This window comes from Bombina bombina, chromosome 8 (genome assembly GCF_027579735.1).
Source record: "Bombina bombina isolate aBomBom1 chromosome 8, aBomBom1.pri, whole genome shotgun sequence".
Classification (NCBI taxonomy): domain Eukaryota; kingdom Metazoa; phylum Chordata; class Amphibia; order Anura; family Bombinatoridae; genus Bombina; species Bombina bombina.
The window spans coordinates 26497383-26521994 of NC_069506.1; the positions used below are offsets into that span (position 1 = coordinate 26497383).

Genomic DNA, 24612 nt, shown 5'->3' on the forward strand with positions numbered 1-24612 from the left:
GAGATTACTAATTTTTATAAACCTCATGAAGGGCAAGACACGCACACACCTGAGAACAAACAAAAACTTTAGCATGCGCTATGCTTAACATAGCAATAAAACACTTTTAAATTTATATTTTGAGTAATTACTTCAACCTCTTTTAAATAATACTGCAATATTTTTAAAATGGGCCTAAAATCTAATATAAAATAATAGATCCCCAGCATAATCACAAAACAGCCCGCTCTCCTCTTCCCCAATAACCTCCTGTTTAGTTGAGCGCCAAGGAACCACACGCGCTGCGATTTAGAATCCGCGCCGGCAGCTGATTGGCTACATCCCCGTGACGTTGGTACGCAGGCGGCGCGTAGTGACAGGTGCGTCACGTTTGATGCTTTGCGTTACATCCGGTTTCTGTTGCTGAACCTAGCAAGTACTCGGTATAACGGGACTAGGGATCTGTAATACGGCAACTAGACCGGGGGCTGCGTGTCGAATGTAAGTATAGAAACCCGGGGGGTCTGCGGCGTGTTCTGACTGGGGTGACGTTCACGCCCAACCATGGCCCCGCGGCTGCAGCTGGAGAAGGCCGCCTGGCGCTGGACGGATGCTGTGACACCGGAGCAGGTGGAGCAGGAGCATATTGAGATAGCCTACAGAGTGCGACTGGAGTCCTGTGTGCGGGGAGTCTGCAGGTACTGACTGCTAGTGTAACCATGTGTGTGTCTTACAGATCCTGTATGTGTGTCTTACAGATCTTGTATGTGTATGTCTTACAGATCTTGTATGTGTGTCTTACAGATCTTGTATGTGTGTCTTACAGATCTTGTATGTGTGTCTTACAGATCTTGTATGTGTATGTCTTACAGATCTTGTATGTGTGTCTTACAGATCTTGTATGTGTGTCTTACAGATCTTGTATGTGTGTCTTACAGATCTTGTATGTGTGTCTTACAGATCTTGTATGTGTGTCTTACAGATCTTGTATGTGTGTCTTACAGATCTTGTATGTGTGTCTTACAGATCTTGTATGTGTGTCTTACAGATCTTGTATGTGTGTCTTACAGATCCTGTGTGTGTGTCTTACAGATCCTGTGTGTGTGTCTTACAGATCCTGTATGTGTGTCTTACAGATCTTGTATGTGTGTCTTACAGATCTTGTATGTGTGTCTTACAGATCTTGTATGTGTGTCTTACAGATCTTGTATGTGTGTCTTACAGATCTTGTATGTGTGTCTTACAGATCCTGTGTGTGTGTCTTACAGATCTTGTATGTGTGTCTTACAGATCCTGTATGTGTGTCTTACAGATCTTGTATGTGTGTCTTACAGATCCTGTGTGTGTGTCTTACAGATCCTGTATGTGTGTCTTACAGATCTTGTATGTGTGTCTTACAGATCCTGTGTGTGTGTCTTACAGATCCTGTGTGTGTGTCTTACAGATCCTGTGTGTGTGTCTTACAGATCCTGTGTGTGTGTCTTACAGATCCTGTGTGTGTGTCTTACAGATCTTGTATGTGTGTCTTACAGATCCTGTATGTGTGTCTTACAGATCTTGTATGTGTGTCTTACAGATCTTGTATGTGTATGTCTTACAGATCTTGTATGTGTGTCTTACAGATCTTGTATGTGTGTCTTACAGATCTTGTATGTGTGTCTTACAGATCCTGTATGTGTGTCTTACAGATCTTGTATGTGTGTCTTACAGATCCTGTATGTGTGTCTTACAGATCCTGTATGTGTGTCTTACAGATCTTGTATGTGTGTCTTACAGATCCTGTATGTGTGTCTTACAGATCTTGTATGTGTGTCTTACAGATCCTGTATGTGTGTCTTACAGATCCTGTATGTGTGTCTTACAGATCCTGTATGTGTGTCTTACAGATCTTGTATGTGTGTCTTACAGATCTTGTATGTGTGTCTTACAGATCTTGTATGTGTGTCTTACAGATCCTGTATGTGTGTCTTACAGATCTTGTATGTGTGTCTTACAGATCTTGTATGTGTGTCTTACAGATCTTGTATGTGTGTCTTACAGATCTTGTATGTGTGTCTTACAGATCTTGTATGTGTGTCTTACAGATCTTGTATGTGTGTCTTACAGATCCTGTGTGTGTGTCTTACAGATCTTGTGTGTGTGTCTTACAGATCTTGTGTGTGTGTCTTACAGATCTTGTGTGTGTGTCTTACAGATCTTGTGTGTGTGTCTTACAGATCTTGTGTGTGTGTCTTACAGATCTTGTGTGTGTGTCTTACAGATCTTGTATGTGTGTCTTACAGATCCTGTATGTGTGTCTTACAGATCTTGTATGTGTATGTCTTACAGATCTTGTATGTGTATGTCTTACAGATCTTGTATGTGTGTCTTACAGATCCTGTGTGTGTGTCTTACAGATCCTGTATGTGTGTCTTACAGATCCTGTGTGTGTGTCTTACAGATCCTGTGTGTGTGTCTTACAGATCCTGTGTGTGTGTCTTACAGATCCTGTGTGTGTGTCTTACAGATCCTGTGTGTGTGTCTTACAGATCCTGTGTGTGTGTCTTACAGATCCTGTGTGTGTGTGTGTGTGTCTTACAGATCTTGTATGTGTGTCTTACAGATCTTGTATGTGTGTCTTACAGATCTTGTATGTGTGTCTTACAGATCTTGTATGTGTGTCTTACAGATCTTGTATGTGTGTCTTACAGATCTTGTGTGTGTGTCTTACAGATCTTGTGTGTGTGTCTTACAGATCTTGTGTGTGTGTCTTACAGATCCTGTGTGTGTGTCTTACAGATCCTGTGTGTGTGTCTTACAGATCCTGTGTGTGTGTCTTACAGATCCTGTGTGTGTGTCTTACAGATCCTGTGTGTGTGTCTTACAGATCCTGTGTGTGTGTCTTACAGATCCTGTGTGTGTGTCTTACAGATCCTGTGTGTGTGTCTTACAGATCCTGTGTGTGTGTCTTACAGATCTTGTATGTGTGTCTTACAGATCTTGTATGTGTGTCTTACAGATCTTGTATGTGTGTCTTACAGATCTTGTATGTGTGTCTTACAGATCTTGTGTGTGTGTCTTACAGATCCTGTGTGTGTGTCTTACAGATCTTGTATGTGTGTCTTACAGATCCTGTGTGTGTGTCTTACAGATCTTGTATGTGTGTCTTACAGATCCTGTGTGTGTGTCTTACAGATCCTGTGTGTGTGTCTTACAGATCCTGTGTGTGTGTCTTACAGATCCTGTGTGTGTGTCTTACAGATCCTGTGTGTGTGTCTTACAGATCCTGTGTGTGTGTGTGTCTTACAGATCTTGTATGTGTGTCTTACAGATCTTGTGTGTGTGTCTTACAGATCTTGTATGTGTGTCTTACAGATCTTGTGTGTGTGTCTTACAGATCTTGTGTGTGTGTCTTACAGATCTTGTATGTGTGTCTTACAGATCCTGTATGTGTGTCTTACAGATCTTGTATGTGTATGTCTTACAGATCTTGTATGTGTATGTCTTACAGATCTTGTATGTGTATGTCTTACAGATCTTGTATGTGTGTCTTACAGATCTTGTGTGTGTGTCTTACAGATCCTGTGTGTGTGTCTTACAGATCCTGTGTGTGTGTCTTACAGATCCTGTGTGTGTGTCTTACAGATCCTGTGTGTGTGTCTTACAGATCCTGTGTGTGTGTGTGTGTGTCTTACAGATCTTGTATGTGTGTCTTACAGATCTTGTATGTGTGTCTTACAGATCTTGTATGTGTGTCTTACAGATCTTGTATGTGTGTCTTACAGATCTTGTATGTGTGTCTTACAGATCTTGTGTGTGTGTCTTACAGATCTTGTGTGTGTGTCTTACAGATCTTGTGTGTGTGTCTTACAGATCTTGTATGTGTGTCTTACAGATCCTGTGTGTGTGTCTTACAGATCTTGTATGTGTGTCTTACAGATCCTGTGTGTGTGTCTTACAGATCTTGTATGTGTGTCTTACAGATCCTGTGTGTGTGTCTTACAGATCCTGTGTGTGTGTCTTACAGATCCTGTGTGTGTGTCTTACAGATCCTGTGTGTGTGTGTGTCTTACAGATCTTGTATGTGTGTCTTACAGATCTTGTATGTGTGTCTTACAGATCTTGTGTGTGTGTCTTACAGATCCTGTGTGTGTGTCTTACAGATCTTGTGTGTGTGTCTTACAGATCTTGTGTGTGTGTCTTACAGATCTTGTGTGTGTGTCTTACAGATCTTGTGTGTGTGTCTTACAGATCTTGTGTGTGTGTCTTACAGATCTTGTGTGTGTGTCTTACAGATCTTGTGTGTGTGTCTTACAGATCTTGTGTGTGTGTCTTACAGATCTTGTGTGTGTGTCTTACAGATCTTGTGTGTGTGTCTTACAGATCTTGTGTGTGTGTCTTACAGATCTTGTGTGTGTGTCTTACAGATCTTGTGTGTGTGTCTTACAGATCCTGTGTGTGTGTGTCTTACAGATCCTGTGTGTGTGTGTCTTACAGATCTTGTGTGTGTGTCTTACAGATCCTGTGTGTGTGTGTCTTACAGATCCTGTGTGTGTGTGTCTTACAGATCTTGTGTGTGTGTCTTACAGATCTTGTGTGTGTGTCTTACAGATCTTGTATGTGTGTGTGTCTTACACATCTTGTATGTGTGTGTGTGTTTGACTGTGACATATGCATATATATATATATATATGTGTGTGTGAAATTCTGTGCTTGACTGCGCATTCTAGAGCCTGTGTGTGTGATTATGCAGTCTAGGGCCTCCGAGATTGTGTCTCTGTGCAAACCATAATTTGTGTGTTAAAGTCCAACCGTGAGCACAGTGTCATTGACGGTGTACCCTAGAGCCTTTGTGTCCCTCTTGAAATTCTAATGCATCATACATCTTAAATAAAAAAAATACTAAAATTCTTTAATGCCAGAGTTGAAAGGGACATGAAACTCAAAAATGCTCTCTTATGATTCATTATCTTGAAATCCTTTGTAGAAGGCGCAGCAATGCACTACTGGGAGCTAGATAAACACATTGGGTGAGACAGTGATAAGCATATATGTGCAGCCGTCAATCAGCAGATAGCGCCCAGTAATGCACTTCTTCTGAGCCTACCTAGGTATGCTTTTTAGCAAATGATACCAAGTGAATGAAGCAAATTAGATAATTTTACAGGGGTTAAACAAATAGCTCAAGAGCAGTAATGCACTACTGGGACCTAACTGAACACATTTAATGAACCAATGATAGCAGGCGTGTGTGTGCAGCCACCAATCAGAAGCTAGCTCCCAGTAGTGCATTGTTGCTTTTGAGCCTATTTAGGTATGGTTTTGATCAATGGATACCAAGAGAACAAAGGTCATTTTGAAATTATAAGTAAATTGAAAAGTCACTTAAAATTGCATACCCATCTAATGAAGCTTTTTTTTTTTTTTAGGTGTACACTAGGAGTTATTATTTTTTTTCCCCTGCAAAAATCATCAGTTTAGATTTTTATTTCCCATAGGAGAAACTGCAAAGGAAATCCAAATTGTTTAGTTGGCATCGGTGAACATATATGGTTAGGAGAGAGAGAGGAAAATAGCTTTCACAATATTGACGACCCCAATTTTGAACGGAGGAAAAAGGTAACAAGTAATTTTACTTTGTATTTGGAGTAGCTTTACAATTGTTGCATATTAACTGGTTCATTAACTCTCTTGCTTTTCATTAAATGCTGTTTGTTCTAGCAACCTTCTAAGAAGTGTTATACCTATGTTCTATGTTTAAAGGGACAGGAAACCCACATTTTTTTTCTTTCATGATTCAGATAGAGCATAACATTTTAAACAACTTTCCAATTTAAAGGGATATTCCAGCCAAAATTGGAAACCACATGGGTGCATTTCGGTATTGAACAGAAGCATTTTTGTACTATACATGCATTAGCGAAAATGCTTCTAATAAAAGCTATAGCTGTTTCAAATGTGTATTTAAGTATGCACCGTGCACCAGCATTTTAAACACAGCACTTGCTCAGGGAGCCTAAGGTGCTTATACTATCGGGTAATGACTCAATTTGTTTAAAATGTGGGTGCAGTAACAATATGTAGCTATGCATCACATGCATGTGCAGAAAAATATGTTAAAGTGAAGGTCAATTTTTATGACTAAGTGCCCGGTTTTTAATAATCCTATTAAAAACAAGGGCAGTTTAATTCATCAAAATTGACATTTCAAGCGTTTTCTTCAAAAACGTACCTTTTAATCCCGAAAGCTGCTCCATCGATTCCCCCGGCCGTCGGAAGCCTCTGCTTACGCCAGAAATTACGAATCCGGCTTCCTCCAATCACGGCTTCCCCCCCCCGAGGGATCATGGTTTGAGGAACGCCGTGATTGGATGAAGCCGGATTTGTCATTTTGGGCCCGTGAAGAGGACTTGCGACGGGCGGAGGAAGTGCTGCAGCGGCTCTCAGGATTAAAAGGTAAGTTTTTGAAGAAAAAGCTTGAAATGTCAATTTTGATGAATTAAAGTGCCCTTGTTTTTAATAGGATTATTAAAAACTGGGCACTAATTCGTCAAAATTGACCTTCACTTTAACACTAAAATAGTGATAACATTTACTAGAAGCATTTTTGCTAATACATGTATATTGCAAATATGTTTCTATTCAAAGATATAATTCATCTATGTGCATTTCAATTTTGACTGGAATGTCCCTTTAATTCTATTATCTAATTTGCTTCATTATATAGGTAGGTCCTATTTGCTGGTTGGTGGCTGCCCCTTTAAAATTTTCAGTCACCAATCCGCAAATAGCACGCAGTTGCTGAGTCTACCTAGCTATGATTTTCAACAAAGGATACCTAAATAATTAATTAAATTAGATAATAGAAGTAAATTGGAATGTTGTCATGAAAGAAAAAAATTGGGTTTTCTTTCCCTTTAAGTAATTTCGTCCTACAGTTACTTCAGTGGAGTGTATTTACTTTACTTTTTAATTTTTGTTTTTCTTCGTACATCTGTAAAATTATTTTCTTTTATTAGAACACTTTTGTCGGTTTGACCAACTTGGGAGCCACTTGTTATGTAAACACTTTTGTCCAAGTATGGTTTCTTAATTTGGAACTGAGAAGAGCATTGTACCTATATGAGAACGCCTGGAGTGCAGAAAAAGCAGAGGAATGCATTAAGGAAGATAAAGGTATGTGTCTCGGATTTGTTTACATGGATATACTGTCTTTGAATAACACCAGAAATATCTATTTCATAAAGAAACGCCAAAGTTAATTTTAATATTAGTATTTTGAAACACTTCTACAGTTGATTACAGAAACCACATTTCATGGGTGGTATTTTGTTGTTTAGTCAATTAAAGCAACGGGAAAGTCCTAATTTGACATTCATGATTTAGACAGCAAATAATTTTAAACAACTTACCAATTTAATTCTATTTAATTTGGTTCCTTCTCTTGTTATCCTTTGTTGAAGTGCTGGGTGCTAGCTGCTGATTGGTGGCTACATATTTATGCCTATTGTCATTGACTCACCCCATGTGTTCAGTTAGCATTGCTGCTCCTTCAACAAATGATTCCAATAGAATGAAGCAAATTGCTAATAGAAGTAAACTAGAAAGTTGATATAAATTGTTTGTTCTACCTAAATTGTGAAAGAAAAAAAATCTGTGTAATTTCCTTTTAAGAGAACATCAAATACTAAAAAAAAATGCACAAATAATATTTCTAATGATTGTTACTATAACCAGATGTTCTTGTAGTCGTCTAGGTGATCAGAGGAAGCCGTTGTTGGTCTTTCTACATAGCACCAGACCACACACTCTATAATATCACAATACCAGCACCAAAGTTCGGTTTACAAATGGTATGCTGTTTCCCTTAGGGCAGGATATATATATATATATATATATATATATATATATATATATATATATATATATATATATATATATATATATATATATATATATATATATATATATATATATATATATATATATATATATATACATATATATATATATATATATATACACACACACATATACATATATATATATATATATATATATATATATATATATATATAAACACACACATATACATATATATATATATATATATATATACATACCGAGATTTCCAAGCCATTTTATCTCTATTGGCAGAACGTAAAGGGACACAATACTCCATATGCTAAATCACTTAAAACTGAATAGGAACATAACATGACTGTGCCTGCACATGACATATACAAACTCCCTTGCAAGTTCGGGGACTAGCATTCTGATTGGCTGCTTAAAGTCTCTTTACAGTGGGGTGTGAATACTTAGGACATTTTGAGGTTAAATATCTTCCTTTTTTACATAGAGATGCTCAGGTGATATTTTATAGTCTGCTTTATACAGCTATACTGCATCACTTTCAAGTGCTTCAACATTTGGGTTTCATGTCCCTTTAAGACTGGATACACCCTAATATCCATTTTAGTAATGATACTTCAACAGTCACATCAGCATTCAAATCTACTGTCATAGTTCACGCTTGAATGTTATGGGCACACCTAGAATATTTAGATGTTATTGGTATTTCTTCTTCTTACCCATTTTTATATACATACTCACAGCTCACAGAGTATGTTATACTAGTTTGTGATTGGCTGATGTCACATGGCACAGGGGCTGGAAAATTGGAGAAAAAAATAAATTTGCTAGAACAAAATCTGCTTTTTTGAAATTGAGAGTAGGTTCATAGTAATGTTAGCTAACCACCTGCTGTTTGTGAATTAGAATTGTCTTATTGTCAGGGACTTATCTTTTTGCTTTTAGAATATGAACCACAGACAATTTGTGAGCATATCCAGTACTTGTTTGCTTTACTGCAGAACAGTAACAGGCGATATATTGATCCTTCTGGTTTTATAAAGGCGCTGGGATTGGATACAGGGCAGCAACAGGTACCAATTCATTTTATTTATTATCCTATTTGTTTTTATTAACATCCATATTATTATTATTAATAAGCAGATGTTGACAAATATTGAAATCTTCTCCTTCTACTACACTATACCATTATCACCTCTAGGATTTTTTTTGCACTTTTAACTAATGTTTTTAGCGTTAAAAAAGGTCTAAAAGTAGACTGCACCAAATGCTGCCAGGTTTCTGCACTGACTCATTTGGACCCACCTGTATCTTTTTGTAGCGATGGCTCAGAGCATATACCAGATGCTTTACTTTTAATTCTCTATTGTTTGTTTTTTAATTAAAGGGACAGTCTAGTCAAAATGAAAATGTCATGATTCAGATATAACATGCAATTTTAGACCACTTTCCAGTATACTGTTATCGTCAAATTTGCTTTGTTCTCTAGATATTCTTTGTTGATGGCTAAACCTTGGTATGCTCATAAACTGATTTTTAAGGCTTAGAAGGCCGCTTCTTATCTCTGTGCATTTTGACAGTTTTTCACAGGTAGACTGTGCTAGTTCATGTTTTCCATATAGATAACAGCATTGTGCTCACTACCATGGAATTATGTCTGAATCAGTACTGATTGGCTAAAATGCAAGTCTGTATAAAGAACTGAGATAAGTGGGCAGTTTGCAGAGGCTTAGACACAAGGTAATCACAGAAGTAAGAAGTATATTTACCCCTTAACAACCAACAATGTACGTCGCTGGTCTTTAAATGGGGATTGCTTTTTTGATAGTGCGCTATTCCAGGATGTCTGCAGGAGGGAGGGAGGTCATAATAGTGCGCTCCTTTCACTCGTGGCAAGATCCGCACTATTATTGCCTGAAAAACACTTAACAACCAGCGACATACAGGGTACATTGTGGTAGTTAAGGGGTTAATATAACAGTGTTGGTTTTGCAAAATCTTACACAAGCACATGTGCCTTCAATTGGGAGCCAGTGTTTGTGTAGTTTGCTGATATTTTGTGGATGTTGCTTATTCCCCCTTCTCCTCAGACGGAAGATTTGATGTGAGCGTTGATAGCTCTAGCTTTGTGTTTTGTTTTTATATGGGATGATATTCTATTAATAATTGCGGAATAATATATTAAAGGGGAAAAAAAACTTTGGGCTCGATTTATCAAGCCGTTCGCGCCCCCCCCCCCCGCCCCTACAACTGCAGGTTCTCACAAGAGAACCTGCAGTCAGTATTTATCAAGCAGTGGTCCTCGTCCGACTGGGGAGATTGACAGCTCCTGCCCCAAAATAGCACTCGCCTGCAATGCTGAATTCCTGCAGAGGATTGCTGCCCGCCACAGATGAGCTGGGGCGGACAGGGGCGAATATGTATACCCCTTTCTGCCCTAGCTTGCTAAATTGAGCCCTTTGTAGCTTAATCTAATCATAATTCTATAGAGCAATACTACAGCCCCTTCAGGCTATTCTCTGAATGTTTGTTAATCATTTTAAAATGTTGATTTTGCTAGAAAAATGCGATAAATATTTGTTTTTTGAGTAAAAAATGTAAGTTACACATCATACATAATGTTGATTATTTGCTGTTTTTTAGGATGCACAAGAATTTTCAAAGCTTTTTATGTCATTGCTGGAGGACACTTTATCAAAGCAGAAGAGTCCAGATGTCAAAAATATTATTCAAAAGCAGTTTTGTGGGCAATATGCTTATGTCACTGTGTAAGTTAGAGCGTTTGTGTCTCCTACATTATCCTAGTTACCTGTTTTCTCTGCAAATCTTTGGGGATCTGCAGAAATTCAATAATTACAGCACGGCAGGGCATGTTAGTCTGTGTAAACAAGAATTACATGAGGGATATAAATTCCCTAGATATTTTCAGGCACTGAAGAAACAGTTATTGAAATCAGCACTTATAATGCCGTGTCTTCCTCTATAATGTATTATTGCTATGGACTTTTATCTGAAAATAAAATTCAGTTCTAAGTCAATAATTGTCTATTTATAAATAAAACAATCTGTATCTAAAGTGATGTTTGATGCAGAGATCCAATCCATATTCTGTTACTTTGCTGACTTTTAAAGTCTAGTTTCACTATGATGTGACTCATAAGCTGATGGACAAAATATTACTGACACCTGTTCACCATATGTAAAATGCCCACCTGGCTTTTTCATTGCACAAAGTTTTTTTTTTTTTTTGTATCCAGGTAATTAAAATAATTTGTGGGTCACAATTTTACTCGTTAATTATACAATGTTAGGGAAAGATACAACTTGTAAATTGTGCTTTGGAGTTATGAATCTTTCAGTAATAAGTAATATATTTTGGTGACTGATCAGAATGTGTTTATTTTGTTTTTTAATTTAAAAAAAAATTGTTACAGCTGCAATCAGTGTGGTAGAGAATCCAAACTTGTTTCAAAGTTTTATGAACTGGAACTGAATATCCAAGGACACAAGCAGCTGACAGATTGCATCTCTGAGTTTCTAAAGGTAATTTGCTTGTATGACTGTGTGAGCTCACTGGGTGCATCTGCTTTGAAGATAATTAAGTTTTTTTTTAATTCTTTATTTAGGAAGAAAAGTTAGAAGGGGACAATCGCTATTTCTGTGAGAATTGCCAAAGTAAGCAAAACGCGACACGTAAGATCCGGTTACTTAACCTTCCCCCAACGCTAAATCTCCAACTGATGCGGTTCATATTTGACAGGTAAATATCTTTCTGTACTATTGTGATGTTTGCTGGAACTGTTACCCTCAGTTTTGGTTTTTTTCTCTCTTTCTCTTCATATATTTATGTTTCTTTAATGTTGTGAACAGGCAAACTGGGCACAAGAAGAAACTGAATACGTATATTGGTTTCTCCGAGATCCTTGATATGAACCCTTACTTGGAACAAACTGGTTTGTATACATATATTTTTAAATAAACGAGTACATGTTTAAATATATTCACATTAACTACTATTATTCTCACATTGCCATTCAATACACTATATTTTTTTATTTTATTTTTCCTGGCTATACAGAAACATGGTTACAAAAAAAAGAGCTGTTAACAATATTGGTGCAATTACTGGCATTAAAGGGGCACTGTACAAACAATTTACTTTCTGACTGCATTTAAATTTAAATCAACATTTCATTTAAAATGCCATTTTTCTGAAGCTTATAGATCTGGAATAGCTTGATGAATTTCAGTGAGCGTTCATAGACTGGAAGTCATTACAAGCACTGTTAATTTGATGTACTTAAGTTAAAAATATATAAATAAATTATACACACACACACACACAATATGTTTGTGTTTTATGCAGCTAGCAAGTCTTTTTGAAGTTCCTTTGCATAGACAGCTTGTTTAAAACATTTTGCCTGTCTAACTGATGGACCAGAAGTTTACTTCTCAGTGTGATGATTTGATAATATTGAAAAGAGGGAAAAGATTTCCAAGAGTTTTGAAAATGTGGTGGGGGATGGTAGGAGTTAGTCAGTAGTAGATATTGTACCTATTATATAAATCATAAATAAAAAGAGAGAAGCGCTCAACCTGGGAACGAACAATAGCATAATAGCTTGTTCTATGGCTAGTTACCACCCTAGAAGCAGCCTCTTTTTGCTCAATATGTGCCTTTCACAGAGAAGAACTTTCCTGTAGCATATCAGTCTGATCCTGACTTCACAGTACAGTCCAGCCCCGAAATACCAGGCAATTCCTCTCTGAACAAGAGAAACAGCAAAACCCCAGACGTACGTTTCGGCCTATTGTGGGCCTCGTCAGTGAGGTGCAGCCATATCCCTCTAGGCACACTGAGCAACAGGTTCACGTCTGGCTTCCCGCATCACACTTAGGGAGACTTCCCTAAGTGTCATAATTTGCATAAATAAAAAGAGAGAAGCGCTCAACCTGGGAACGAACAATAGCATAATAGCTTGTTCTATGGCTAGTTACCACCCTAGAAGCAGCCTCTTTTTGCTCAATATGTGCCTTTCGCAGAGAAGAACTTTCCTGTAGCATATCAGTCTGATCCTGACTTCACAGTACAGTCCAGCCCCGAAATACCAGGCAATTCCTCTCTGAACAAGAGAAACAGCAAAACCCCAGACGTACGTTTCGGCCTATTGTGGGCCTCGTCAGTGAGGTGCAGCCATATCCCTCTAGGCACACTGAGCAACGGGTCCACGTCTGGATTCCCGCATCACACTTAGGGAGACTTCCCTAAGTGTCATAATTTGCATAAATAAAAAGAGAGAAGCGCTCAACCTGGGAACGAACAATAGCATAATAGCTTGTTCTATGGCTAGTTACCACCCTAGAAGCAGCCTCTTTTTGCTCAATATGTGCCTTTCACAGAGAAGAACTTTCCTGTAGCATATCAGTCTGATCCTGACTTCACAGTACAGTCCAGCCCCGAAATACCAGGCAATTCCTCTCTGAACAAGAGAAACAGCAAAACCCCAGACGTACGTTTCGGCCTATTGTGGGCCTCGTCAGTGAGGTGCAGCCATATCCCTCTAGGCACACTGAGCAACGGGTCCACGTCTGGATTCCCGCATCACACTTAGGGAGACTTCCCTAAGTGTCATAATTTGCATAAATAAAAAGAGAGAAGCGCTCAACCTGGGAACGAACAATAGCATAATAGCTTGTTCTATGGCTAGTTACCACCCTAGAAGCAGCCTCTTTTTGCTCAATATGTGCCTTTCACAGAGAAGAACTTTCCTGTAGCATATCAGTCTGATCCTGACTTCACAGTACAGTCCAGCCCCGAAATACCAGGCAATTCCTCTCTGAACAAGAGAAACAGCAAAACCCCAGACGTACGTTTCGGCCTATTGTGGGCCTCGTCAGTGAGGTGCAGCCATATCCCTCTAGGCACACTGAGCAACGGGTCCACGTCTGGATTCCCGCATCACACTTAGGGAGACTTCCCTAAGTGTCATAATTTGCATAAATAAAAAGAAGAAGTTGCACCCAGGTGGTAAATCGCCATAGAACAGGCTAACAATGGTATTGAGCTGGTTGTTCGTTCCTGTGAGTGCATTTCTCTCTGTGTGTATTATATAAATCAGAGAGGGTATAAAACCTAGGGGTCCAGCAGGAGAAGCTAGTTCTCTCCTGTCTGTCGCTTTTTAACTGCTTGCCTAGTTAATAACAGAATCTTCATCTACCTATATATTTGTTGATTCCTGGTGCCTACTATTTACCTTAAAAATATAACTACTTAAAAGTAAAATAGCCCTCGGATTGTAAGGGCTTAGCTTATCCTTTATTATTATGCTGTGGGCATCAGGTTGAATACATATAGCATTGCTTATTATATCAATCCAATTTAACTGGGTTTAAGTGTTTTTAACTCTTTCAGGCTACTTCTGTGTGAATGTTTGTTCCTAGTTGCTATAATAAAGTATTAAAGTATGAATGTTATGGAACATTTTAAACAAATAGAGTAATTTCACATTTATATGATCATTTGGAGTTAAAGAAATATATTTTTTTTTGTGGCATTCTTTTCTAAATAATCCTAAGTGTATCTCTTTGTACAATTAGTATTCCTAGTTGTTTATTTCCAAGAGTTTGGTATGGTAGTGGTGGGGGATGAAAGCAATTTTGCCTAGTTATATATCAAAACATAGACGGAAATGCCCCAAATTCAGGAATCGATTCATGGTTTAAGGAAAAACAAATGTGCATTTAAAGATCATAAACCTACAGAGTTTGTTTGTAAACGCATTTAACCGGTGTCTAGGATGGATTAACAGTCTACTTCTATATTTAATTTTGAATCGTAAAACTGCTAAAAGACTTATCAAGTAGACACTGTAAATCACTACCATGTTACAGGTTCAGTTCACTCGCAAGGTTATTTATATATTTTTTTTTTTAGCGGTCCTAGGACACGTATAGATATGACCAAAACCTAAAAATACCATAGCTCATGCTGTTTGTGTATGATTTCTGTATAGAAAGTTTTGGATACCAGTAACATTAACAGCTTGAATATTTTGTTGTTTTTGTGTGTGCTGTTTTCACCCCTGTGGTGTTTATGTATTTGCCCACCCATTACTATGTTGGGAGTGAGAATATGGCTCCAATTGGAGAGCTTCTGCAAAGCATAGTACTTTTTTTTTTTTTTTTTTTTTTTTTTTTTTTTTAGGGATTAGAATTTTCCTATAAATTAACTTCTAAATTTAAATTTTTTGTATTTTCCATGTTCCAGGTGGCAACTGTGTTTACGAGTTGAGTGCAGTTCTCATACACCGAGGAGTCAGCGCGTATTCTGGTCATTATATTGCTCATGTGAAGGATCCCCAGACCGGTGAATGGTATAAGTTTAATGATGAGGAGATTGAGAAGATGGAAGGAAAGAAATTGCAGCTAGGGACTGAGGAGGATCTAGGTAAAACCTTTACGTTGTGAGTGAACTTTTAAAATCTAACTTTATCATTCTTTCAGCCAGTGTCTGAACCTTAACGATAATCTTTGTTAGGAGACAGCACCAGGCACTTGCCGATCACAGAGGAGGCTTACCAAACCCATCAATGCCAAATGGGATAAAAGAACCCCCAGCTTTTTAAAGTTTAAAATCTACCTTTATTTTATACCATCAAAGGGTCCAAAAAACAAGCCACATTTCGGGCTTAGTGCTAACCATTAGGCATGATTAAGGGCTAGCACTAAGCCCAAAATGCTGCTTGTTTTTTGGACCCCGTGAGAATAAAGGTCCATTTTGTACTTTAAGCAGCAGGAGGTTATTTTCATTTGAATGTCTGAACCTTGTTAGTATTGTTCTGTCTTAATAGTAACAACTTTAATAGGTGAAAAACCTCAAAAGTCAATTGTACAATAAAAGTAACACTTGTTTGTAGCAATAAGTGACCTCATATCTAGGGACATAGTCTAAGCAGATTTTTCTGTTTATATAAGTTGTGCAAACAAGGATATAACTCTGCGAAGTAGTGTGTATGTGCATCTATTATTTGTATCCATACAAAAATGACTAACTTTTAGGTTGGATTTTTTTTTCCCTGCATTTAATCAGCATTGCAGAATTAAACATTCAGGGTTCATAAAGAACATGCAATTTTAAGTCCGTTTTCAATGTGCTTCTATTATCAAATGTACTTTTCTCTTTTTTATCTTTTGTTGAAAAGCATATATAGGTAAGCTCAGGAGCAGCAATGCTCTACCGGGAGCTTCCTGGTTGGTGGCTACACACTTATGTGCATTGCTTCTCTGGACCTGACATTAACTGTGTGTTTAACTTCTTTGCAGGGGTTAAACACAGAGGTAGAGCATTTTATTACTGCACTGTTTACATATAACATATTCAAGTATTTTCGTTTTGCACTTTTATGTCCCTTTTTAAATAGGCAATTTTGTTCCCTCAGCTAAAGTAATTCACCCAATTATTTTCCAAAAATACAGCAAGATAAATATTTGAATGAAGTCATCATGTCTCACTTTATCACTTAAGGGGACGTAAAACCCCCAAACTTTCTATCATGATACAAATAGAGCAGCAATTTTATACATCGTTCAATTTATTTCTATTATAAAATTCTTTCTCTTGGTATCGTTAGTTAAAAGCAGGGTTGTAAGCTCAGGAGAGTGCACGTGTCTGCAGCACTATATGGCAGCATTTTTGTAAGAATGTTATCCATTTGCTAGAGCACTAGATGGCAGCAGTTTTGTAAGAATCTTATCCATTAGCTAGAGCACTAGATGGCAGCAGTTTTGTAAGAATCTTATCCATTTGCTAGAGCACTAGATGGCAGCAGTTTTGTAAGAATCTTATCCATTAGCTAGAGCACTAGATGGCAGCAGTTTTGTAAGAATCTTATCCATTAGCTAGAGCACTAGATGGCAGCAGTTTTGTAAGAATCTTATCCATTTGCTAGAGCACTAGATGGCAGCAGTTTTGTAAGAATCTTATCTATTAGCTAGAGCACTAGATGGTAGCAGTTTTGTAAGAATCTTATCCATTTGCTAGAGCACTAGATGGCAGCAGTTTTGTAAGAATCTTATCCATTTGCTAGAGCACTAGATGGCAGCAGTTTTGTAAGAATCTTATCCATTAGCTAGAGCACTAGATGGCAGCAGTTTTGTAAGAATGTTATCCATTTGCTAGAGCACTAGATGGCAGCAGTTTTGTAAGAATCTTATCCATTAGCTAGAGCACTAGATGGCAGCACTATTTCCTGTCATGTAATGCACCAGATGCCTACCTAGGTATCTCTTCAACAAAGTACCATGGGAACGAAGCAAATTTTAATAATGGAAGTAAATTGGAAACTTTTTAATGTTCTGTTCTGTTTGGGTTTCATATCCCTTTAGTATTAACAGATGTCACTTTGGTCTCACATAAAATGTTTTCTTATAGTGTTTTTTTATTTATTTAGCTCTTTTTGTTTGCAGAGAACATGCTGTAATGTGTGTTATGTCCTGTAGGGATTTAATCGCATCCTTTACATTACTTTGTCTGGTACTTAGATTTAATGGTAAAAACAAAAGTGTTTCAGAAGCTTTTCTTACAAAAGATACGTTTTACGCATTAAAGGGACAAATGCAAAAAAAGTGTTTATCCACAGTAAAGGAGTTAAAGGGACGGTCTACTCCAAATGTTTGTTTGAAAAGATAGATAACACCTTTACTACACATTCCCCAGCTTTACACAACCAACGTTATATTAATATACTTTTATATCCTCTAAGCTTCTAAATCTCTGCTTGTTTCTAAGCCCCTGCAGGCCGCCTCTTATCTCAGTGCATTTTATTAGCTTTTCACAGCTAGACACCGCTAGTTCATGTGTGCCATATAGATAACATTATGCTCACTCCTGTGGAGTTATTTAAGTCAACACTGATTTGGCTAAAATGCGGGTCTGTCAAAAGAACTGAAATAAGGGGCAGTTGGCAGAGGCATTGCAAGGTAATAACAGAGGTAAAACGTGTATTATTATAACTGTGTGTTGGTTCTGCAAAACTGGGGAATGGGTATTAAAGGGATTATCTATCTTTTTAAGTCAACATCACTACTGGAAGGTACCTGTACACATCTGTTAAGCCAATGACAAGAGGCATATGTGTGTAGGCACTAATCACCAGCTAACTCCTAGTAGTGCAGTGCTGCTCCAGAGCCTACCTAGATATGCTTTTCGACAAAGGACACTGAGAGCAAAGTTTAATTTGAAAAATTGAAGTCATGTTTCAGAAATCTATCTAAAACATGAAAGTATAAAATATTTCTTGTGTTTCTTTTAATAAAACTATTAAACAATATAAAATTGACAGCTGTTACAGTATTCAAACAAATAATGTAATAGCGTTAACAAACGTTAAATGTAATTCCCCAAAATGATGATCAAAGATAAATGCTGGGTATCAAAACTTTACAGACTATAAATCTTTGTGAGATTGTATAAAAAAATGATATTAACAAATCTAAACCAATTAAATTGACGCACAGAATTTTGGGACGATTTTATGTTTAAATGAGAGGTAAATCTACTTTTTGCTGCGTGCTACTTATATGTACCAGTGACATTTTGTAAAGGGAGAAGGGTGTTTTTGTGAATAACAGCATTGTTAAGCTAAACTTCACTGTATATGCATCAGGGGCTGATCCTTATTAGGTAAATGTGTAACTCCACATTAATTTCTACCTAGAATAGTTCTAAAAAATTTACGTATTTAACCCACCGCAATGTTCAGGGAGTTAGATCAAAAGCCTTGATTTTCCAGATCAGAACCATTCTGTTTTTTTAAAATTGTAATTTAAAGGGATATGAAACCCCAAAAATGTTTTTTTTACTATTCAGAGCATAAAATTGTAAACAATTTTCCAATATACTTCTCTTGTTAATTTGTTTCATTCTCTTGGTATCCTTTGTTGAAAAGCATACTTATGTAGGCTCAGGAGCTGGGATCTAGCTGCTGATTGGTAGATGCACATATATACCTCCCTTATCATTAACTTGGCAATGAGATTGCTCCCAAGTTGTTTAAAATTGTATTCTCTTTCTGAGTCATGAAAAAAAATGTTGGGTTTCATCTCCCTTTTTAAGCTTTGTATTTAACTGAAGGCCTCCTGTGACCTCGCATCCTCTACCAATTAGTTATTTATGATACTAGACAGCAGTGTTGGTCAGTGCTTCAACGCTTTACTGGGCGATACAGGAGGCTAATATCTTTGTACAAGGGTCAATCTGCCTAACAGACTCAGGGTTTAATGGCAGCTCTTTCATCGGCACCCTCATCTTTGTCAGGGCTTTTAAATCAGGGCGAGACCATAGGGTCCTAATCTCCATTCTTCATACAAGTGTAGAGCTTGTTCGCTTGTGTACTTCCTTCGTGTGATTTTGAATATTTCACGTTTCTCCGTTTTTGTAGGATATGCTCATATATTTTTCCATTATCTCCCACTCACACCATATATACTGGGTACAGGATAATGGCAGAAAGCTATTGTAGTTATTAAAGGGAAGATCCAGAAATGACCAAGTCATCATGCCCAAGTCCTGCTTGCTTAGTTGTTGCATAAGTAGCTAAAACATCTTCTACACCACTCTGTTTAAGGGCATTTAGTTCATCTAGATTGTGCTCCTTCAATGTTCTGTGACCTTTTGGACTGGTAAGTTTGTTTTTGTTATTTTGTAGTTTTATTTTTCTTGCCCATTGTAAAGATAAAAATTGTTTTTATATTCTGATAGCTGAACCATCCAAAACAGTGGTATCGCGTAAACCCAAGTGTGCAAAGGGTGTCCACTGCTCTCGAAATGCCTACATGTTGGTTTATAGCTTGAAAACAGATGAGAAGCAAGAAGTAATATTTGAAGTCCCAGGTAAGACGACAACGTCTAAAATATGCTTCAGAATTTACGTTTTCGTCCATAACTCGCAGTGCAACTCCTGCGAATTGTGTGCTGAAGTGGCTGGACCTGTTGGGAAATGCACATTACTTTATTATGTTTTAAAACGGCTAGACTAGAAGTGATTCCAATGATAATTATTATAGGGGACACTCAAGTAAAAACTCTTATGATTCAGAAAGAGCAGCAGTTTTAAGACACTTTTCAATTTACTTCTATGATCAAATTTTGCAGTGACTTTTTATAGTCACACTTTCTGGGGAACAAGCTCTTACTGAGCATGTGCACAAGCTCATAGAGTATACGTATACTAGTCTGATTGGCTGATGTCTGTCACATAATGCAGGAGGCTTGAAAATTGGAGAAAAAATTAATTTGTCAGAAAAAATCTACTTATTTGAAATTCAGAGTAGGTGTTAAATAATTTTTTATGCACTTGTTAATTATGCAATTCTACTGCATTGAGTGGTCCTTTAAAGGGACACTGAACCCAATTTTTTTCTTTCATGATTCAGAGCATGACATTTTAGGCAACTTTCTAATTTACTACTCCTATCAATTTTTCTTCGTTCTCTTGCTATCTTTATTTTAAAAGCAGGAATGTAAATCTTAGCAGACAGACCATTTTAGGTTCAGCACCATGGATAGCACTTGCTTATTGGAGGCTTACATTTACCCACCAATAAGCAAGCATAACCCAGGTTCTCAGTCAAAAATGGGCCGGCTCCTATGCATCACTTCCCTGCTTTTTAAATAAAGATAGCAAGAGAACGAAGAAAAATTGATAATAGGAAGAGTTGCTCAAAGTTGCTGCTCTATCCGAATCCTGAAAGAAACATTTGTGTTTAGTGTCCCTTTAACAATTAAATATATTTTTTTTTTTCTTGAAAGAAAACGTTTAATTTTAAAACGTATATACAACGGTATCAGTCATGTGCTTCCTACTAATGCTCATTGGCTGACAGGAACTTCCAGTTTTAATGCTCATTAGCTAAAAGGTACAAATACTCATTGTACCGATTACTCATTGAGCATTAATTGGAACAGATACCAAAGCATTAGCTTCAGTTCTTTTTAAGCTAATAAAAAAACCTCTTGTGATACTGATTTGGCTCACCTTGTGATACTGATTTGGCTCACCTTGTGATACTGATTTGGCTCACCTTGTGATGCTGATTTGGCTCACCTTGTGATGCTGATTTGACTCACCTTGTGATGCTGATTTGACTCACCTTGTGATACTGATTTTGCTCCCCTTGTGATACTGATGTGACTCACCTTGTGATACTGATTTGACTCACCTTGTGATACTGATTTGACTCACCTTGTGATACTGATTTGACTCACCTTGTGATACTGATTTGACTCACCTTGTGATACTGATTTGACTCACCTTGTGATACTGATGTGACTCACCTTGTGATACTGATTTGACTCACCTTGTGATACTGATGTGGCTCACCTTGTGTTACTGATGTGGCTCACCTTGTGTTACTGATGTGGCTCACCTTGTGTTACTGATGTGGCTCACCTTGTGTTACTGATGTGGCTCACCTTGTGATGCTGATTTGACTCACCTTGTGATGCTGATTTGACTCACCTTGTGATGCTGATTTGACTCACCTTGTGATGCTGATTTGACTCACCTTGTGATGCTGATTTGACTCACCTTGTGATACTGATGTGACTCACCTTGTGATACTGATGTGGCTCACCTTGTGATACTGATGTGGCTCGCCTTGTGATACTGATTTGACTCGCCTTGTGATACTGATTTGACTCGCCTTGTGATACTGATTTGACTCGCCTTGTGATACTGATTTGACTCGCCTTGTGATACTGATTTGACTCGCCTTGTGATACTGATTTGACTCGCCTTGTGATACTGATTTTGCTCCCCTTGTGATACTGATTTGACTCGCCTTGTGATACTGATTTGACTCGCCTTGTGATACTGATTTGACTCGCCTTGTGATACTGATTTGACTCGCCTTGTGATACTGATTTTGCTCCCCTTGTGATACTGATTTGACTCGCCTTGTGATACTGATTTGACTCGCCTTGTGATACTGATTTGACTCACCTTGTGATACTGATGTGACTCACCTTGTGATACTGATTTTGCTCACCTTGTGATACTGATGTGACTCACCTTGTGATAGTGATTTGACTCACCTTGTGATACTGATGTGACTCACCTTGTGATACTGATTTTGCTCACCTTGTGATACTGATTTTGCAGCTTTCCTGCAGAAGCTGGTGGAACTGGATAACTGCAAGTTTGAGGAGTGGTGTGTTGAGATGGCCGAGATGCGTAAAGAGAGCGTAGACAAAGGAAAAGCCAAACATGAGGAGGTGAAGGAGCTGTACCAAAGGTTACCTGCTGAAGCTGGTCTGTAAGATGTGTTACTAATCCCTTTTGTTACTGCCAGGGGATTTCCTATTTATAGTCGGCACCTAAGTTTGTGCTGAGCTGTAATGTAAGAATTCCCCTTATTATCTGTCATTAGAATTTATAATTCAGGTTTCTCTGCCTAGCAGACAGTTTGAAGGTTAACAGTACCTTTTTAAAGGGACACTGAACCCACTTTTTTACTTTCGTGATTCAGATAGAGCATGAAATTTTAAGCAACTTTCTAATTTACTCCTATTATCAAATTTCTTCATTATCTTGGTATCTTTATTTGAAATGCAATAATGTAAGTTTAGATGCCGGCCCATTTTTGGTGAACAACCTGGGTTCTTGCTGATTGGTGGATAAATACACCCACCAATAAAAATGTGCTGTCCGTAGTCCTGAACCAAAAAAAAAAGCTTAGATGCCTTCTTTTTCAAATAAAGATAGCAAGAAAAATTAATAATAGAAGTAAATTAGAAAGTTGCTTAAATCGAATGCTGTATCTGAATCGCAAAAGAAAAAATTTGGGTTCAGTATCCCTTTAAGCTTAACATTTGTATTGTGTAAATATTGCTAAGTGGTACTGGAAATGATTTACTGTGGACGGTGCAAGAATAAGCAAATGGATTCTCAGTGGTTGGGGATAGATGAGTGGAGCTTTTATTTACAGTCACTGTATGTTCTTTTAGGTTATGTACAAACATTAAAGCTTTGTCACTCTCCTGCATTTCCCTTGACTTGGACCTCATGATGGATCTGTAATTATCTACAATAACAATTTATCCATCAGAGAGGTACTATCCCTAGCAACCTGAGATAATCGCACAGGAGACATTGAACTAATTACCCAACATGGGACCCAAACATTCTCTCACCCCTCTGTTTTTGTGCTGGGTGCAAATGACAAGCTTCTCTCCCAGAATATTTTCCAGATAGACTTCAACTTAAAAAGAACTTAGGAGATGAAAGAAACTCCTATGATAGAATACACATATAGCACTCAAAAAGTCTCAATTGTGTAGATAATCTTTGGCTGTTAACATGAAATATGATCACAACTAGTGATAAGTGTGAGTGGGTATTTCAAATCTCAGAAAGAAAAGAGAGGGTGGAAATAGGTTCTTTAAAATGTAACTTTTAATAAGTTCTGTTGAGTTAAAATTAAAGGGAAACAATTAATTTAAAAACACACACACATTTACTTTTGCTATAATCACTGGCGTGCAGCAATATTAGTGCTGGGATATTATTGCCAGCAGGATCAGAAGAAATATGTTGAGCTAAATAATTGTGCAATATTGAGCACAGTTGCTAAAATGCTGTAATGGTGATAATATAGACTAAATAATAGCAGAGATTGTCACTTTGGATATGTATCTAAAGGAGGATTGATAAAATCCTTTTAAGATTCAGAATAAGAGAAATGTCTGTTTAGATACAATGTTCTCTAGTAGCTAGAACGTCTAGCTGCTTGTAAATGAGGACGATGTTACTATATGTTTGGTGTGTGTATAACAGGCAATAGGAATGTGTGCTTGAAAATTCAGCAGTTGCCTTTAATAAGCACTCTTAAAAGTTAAAGGGACATTATAAACTCGTTTTTTCTTTGCATAAATGTTTTGTACATGATCTATTTATATAGCCCATAAAGTTTTTTTTTTTGTTGTGTTTTTTTTTTTTAAATAAATGTATAGTTTTGCTTATTTTTAAATAACATTGCTCTGATTTTCAGACTCCTAACCAAGCCCCAAAGTTTTATTTGAATACCGTCAGCTACCTTCTGCAGCTTGCTCCTGTTTGTGTAAAGGGTCTTTTCATATACAAAAGAAGGGGGAGGGGGGAGGGTCTTATTTCCCCACTTGCAGTGGGCTTTCCAGCTGCCTTTTCAACAGAGCCAAACTGACAGCTTCTAAGAGTTTTTATACAGTTTTATACTGGATTTTTATATCCGTATCTGTGCATCTTATTCTTTATAGTAGTGTCTATTACATGCAGTTATATGAAAATGAGTGTATACTGCCCCTTTAAGGTCTCTTTTTTAAAGTACAGCGTGACTGGTACATATGGAATTAAACTGTGTGTACTTGGAATTCAGCTAGATTACATTTTCAGTATAATACAATATTGCTAGTAGCTGAAATTTGTTTGGTACAACAGGGTAACTAGTTTGTTTTGTTCACTTTGTACTTAAAAAGTTTTAGTTTGGTTTAACTTAGCTCTCCTTTTAGTGACTGTATAATCGCCACTCTCCTTAATATACATCCATGCACTTTGATTCAATAATTAGATATAATACCGTATATGTTTGATATACTTATCATTCGATGCACATTGGTTTGATTTTAAATAATGAGTGTAGTATAGGTTCAATTAGGTATGATTAGCCGTTAAGGCCCCCCTCCTGTTACAGGTAAACTCGTACCTTTAATAATACATACTAGGTATAATCTACCTGTTGGTTGTATTT

At 37.4% G+C, this 24612-nt stretch overlaps 1 protein-coding gene across 1 annotated transcript in view; it reads left to right on the forward strand.

Annotated features, from left to right (window-relative positions):
- The first annotated feature begins 362 nt into the window (after positions 1-362).
- USP48 (ubiquitin specific peptidase 48) overlaps positions 363-24612 on the forward strand; it is a 55519-nt gene continuing 31269 nt past the window's right edge. Inside the window, exons 1-11 of the mRNA XM_053690228.1 lie at positions 363-677; positions 5457-5577; positions 6978-7134; positions 8776-8903; positions 10474-10598; positions 11265-11373; positions 11457-11590; positions 11701-11783; positions 15098-15277; positions 19589-19720; positions 21990-22139. Coding sequence (XP_053546203.1) covers positions 544-677; positions 5457-5577; positions 6978-7134; positions 8776-8903; positions 10474-10598; positions 11265-11373; positions 11457-11590; positions 11701-11783; positions 15098-15277; positions 19589-19720; positions 21990-22139 — 1453 coding nt within the window. The 5' untranslated portion in view covers positions 363-543. The remainder of the gene's footprint in view (positions 678-5456; positions 5578-6977; positions 7135-8775; positions 8904-10473; positions 10599-11264; positions 11374-11456; positions 11591-11700; positions 11784-15097; positions 15278-19588; positions 19721-21989; positions 22140-24612) is intronic.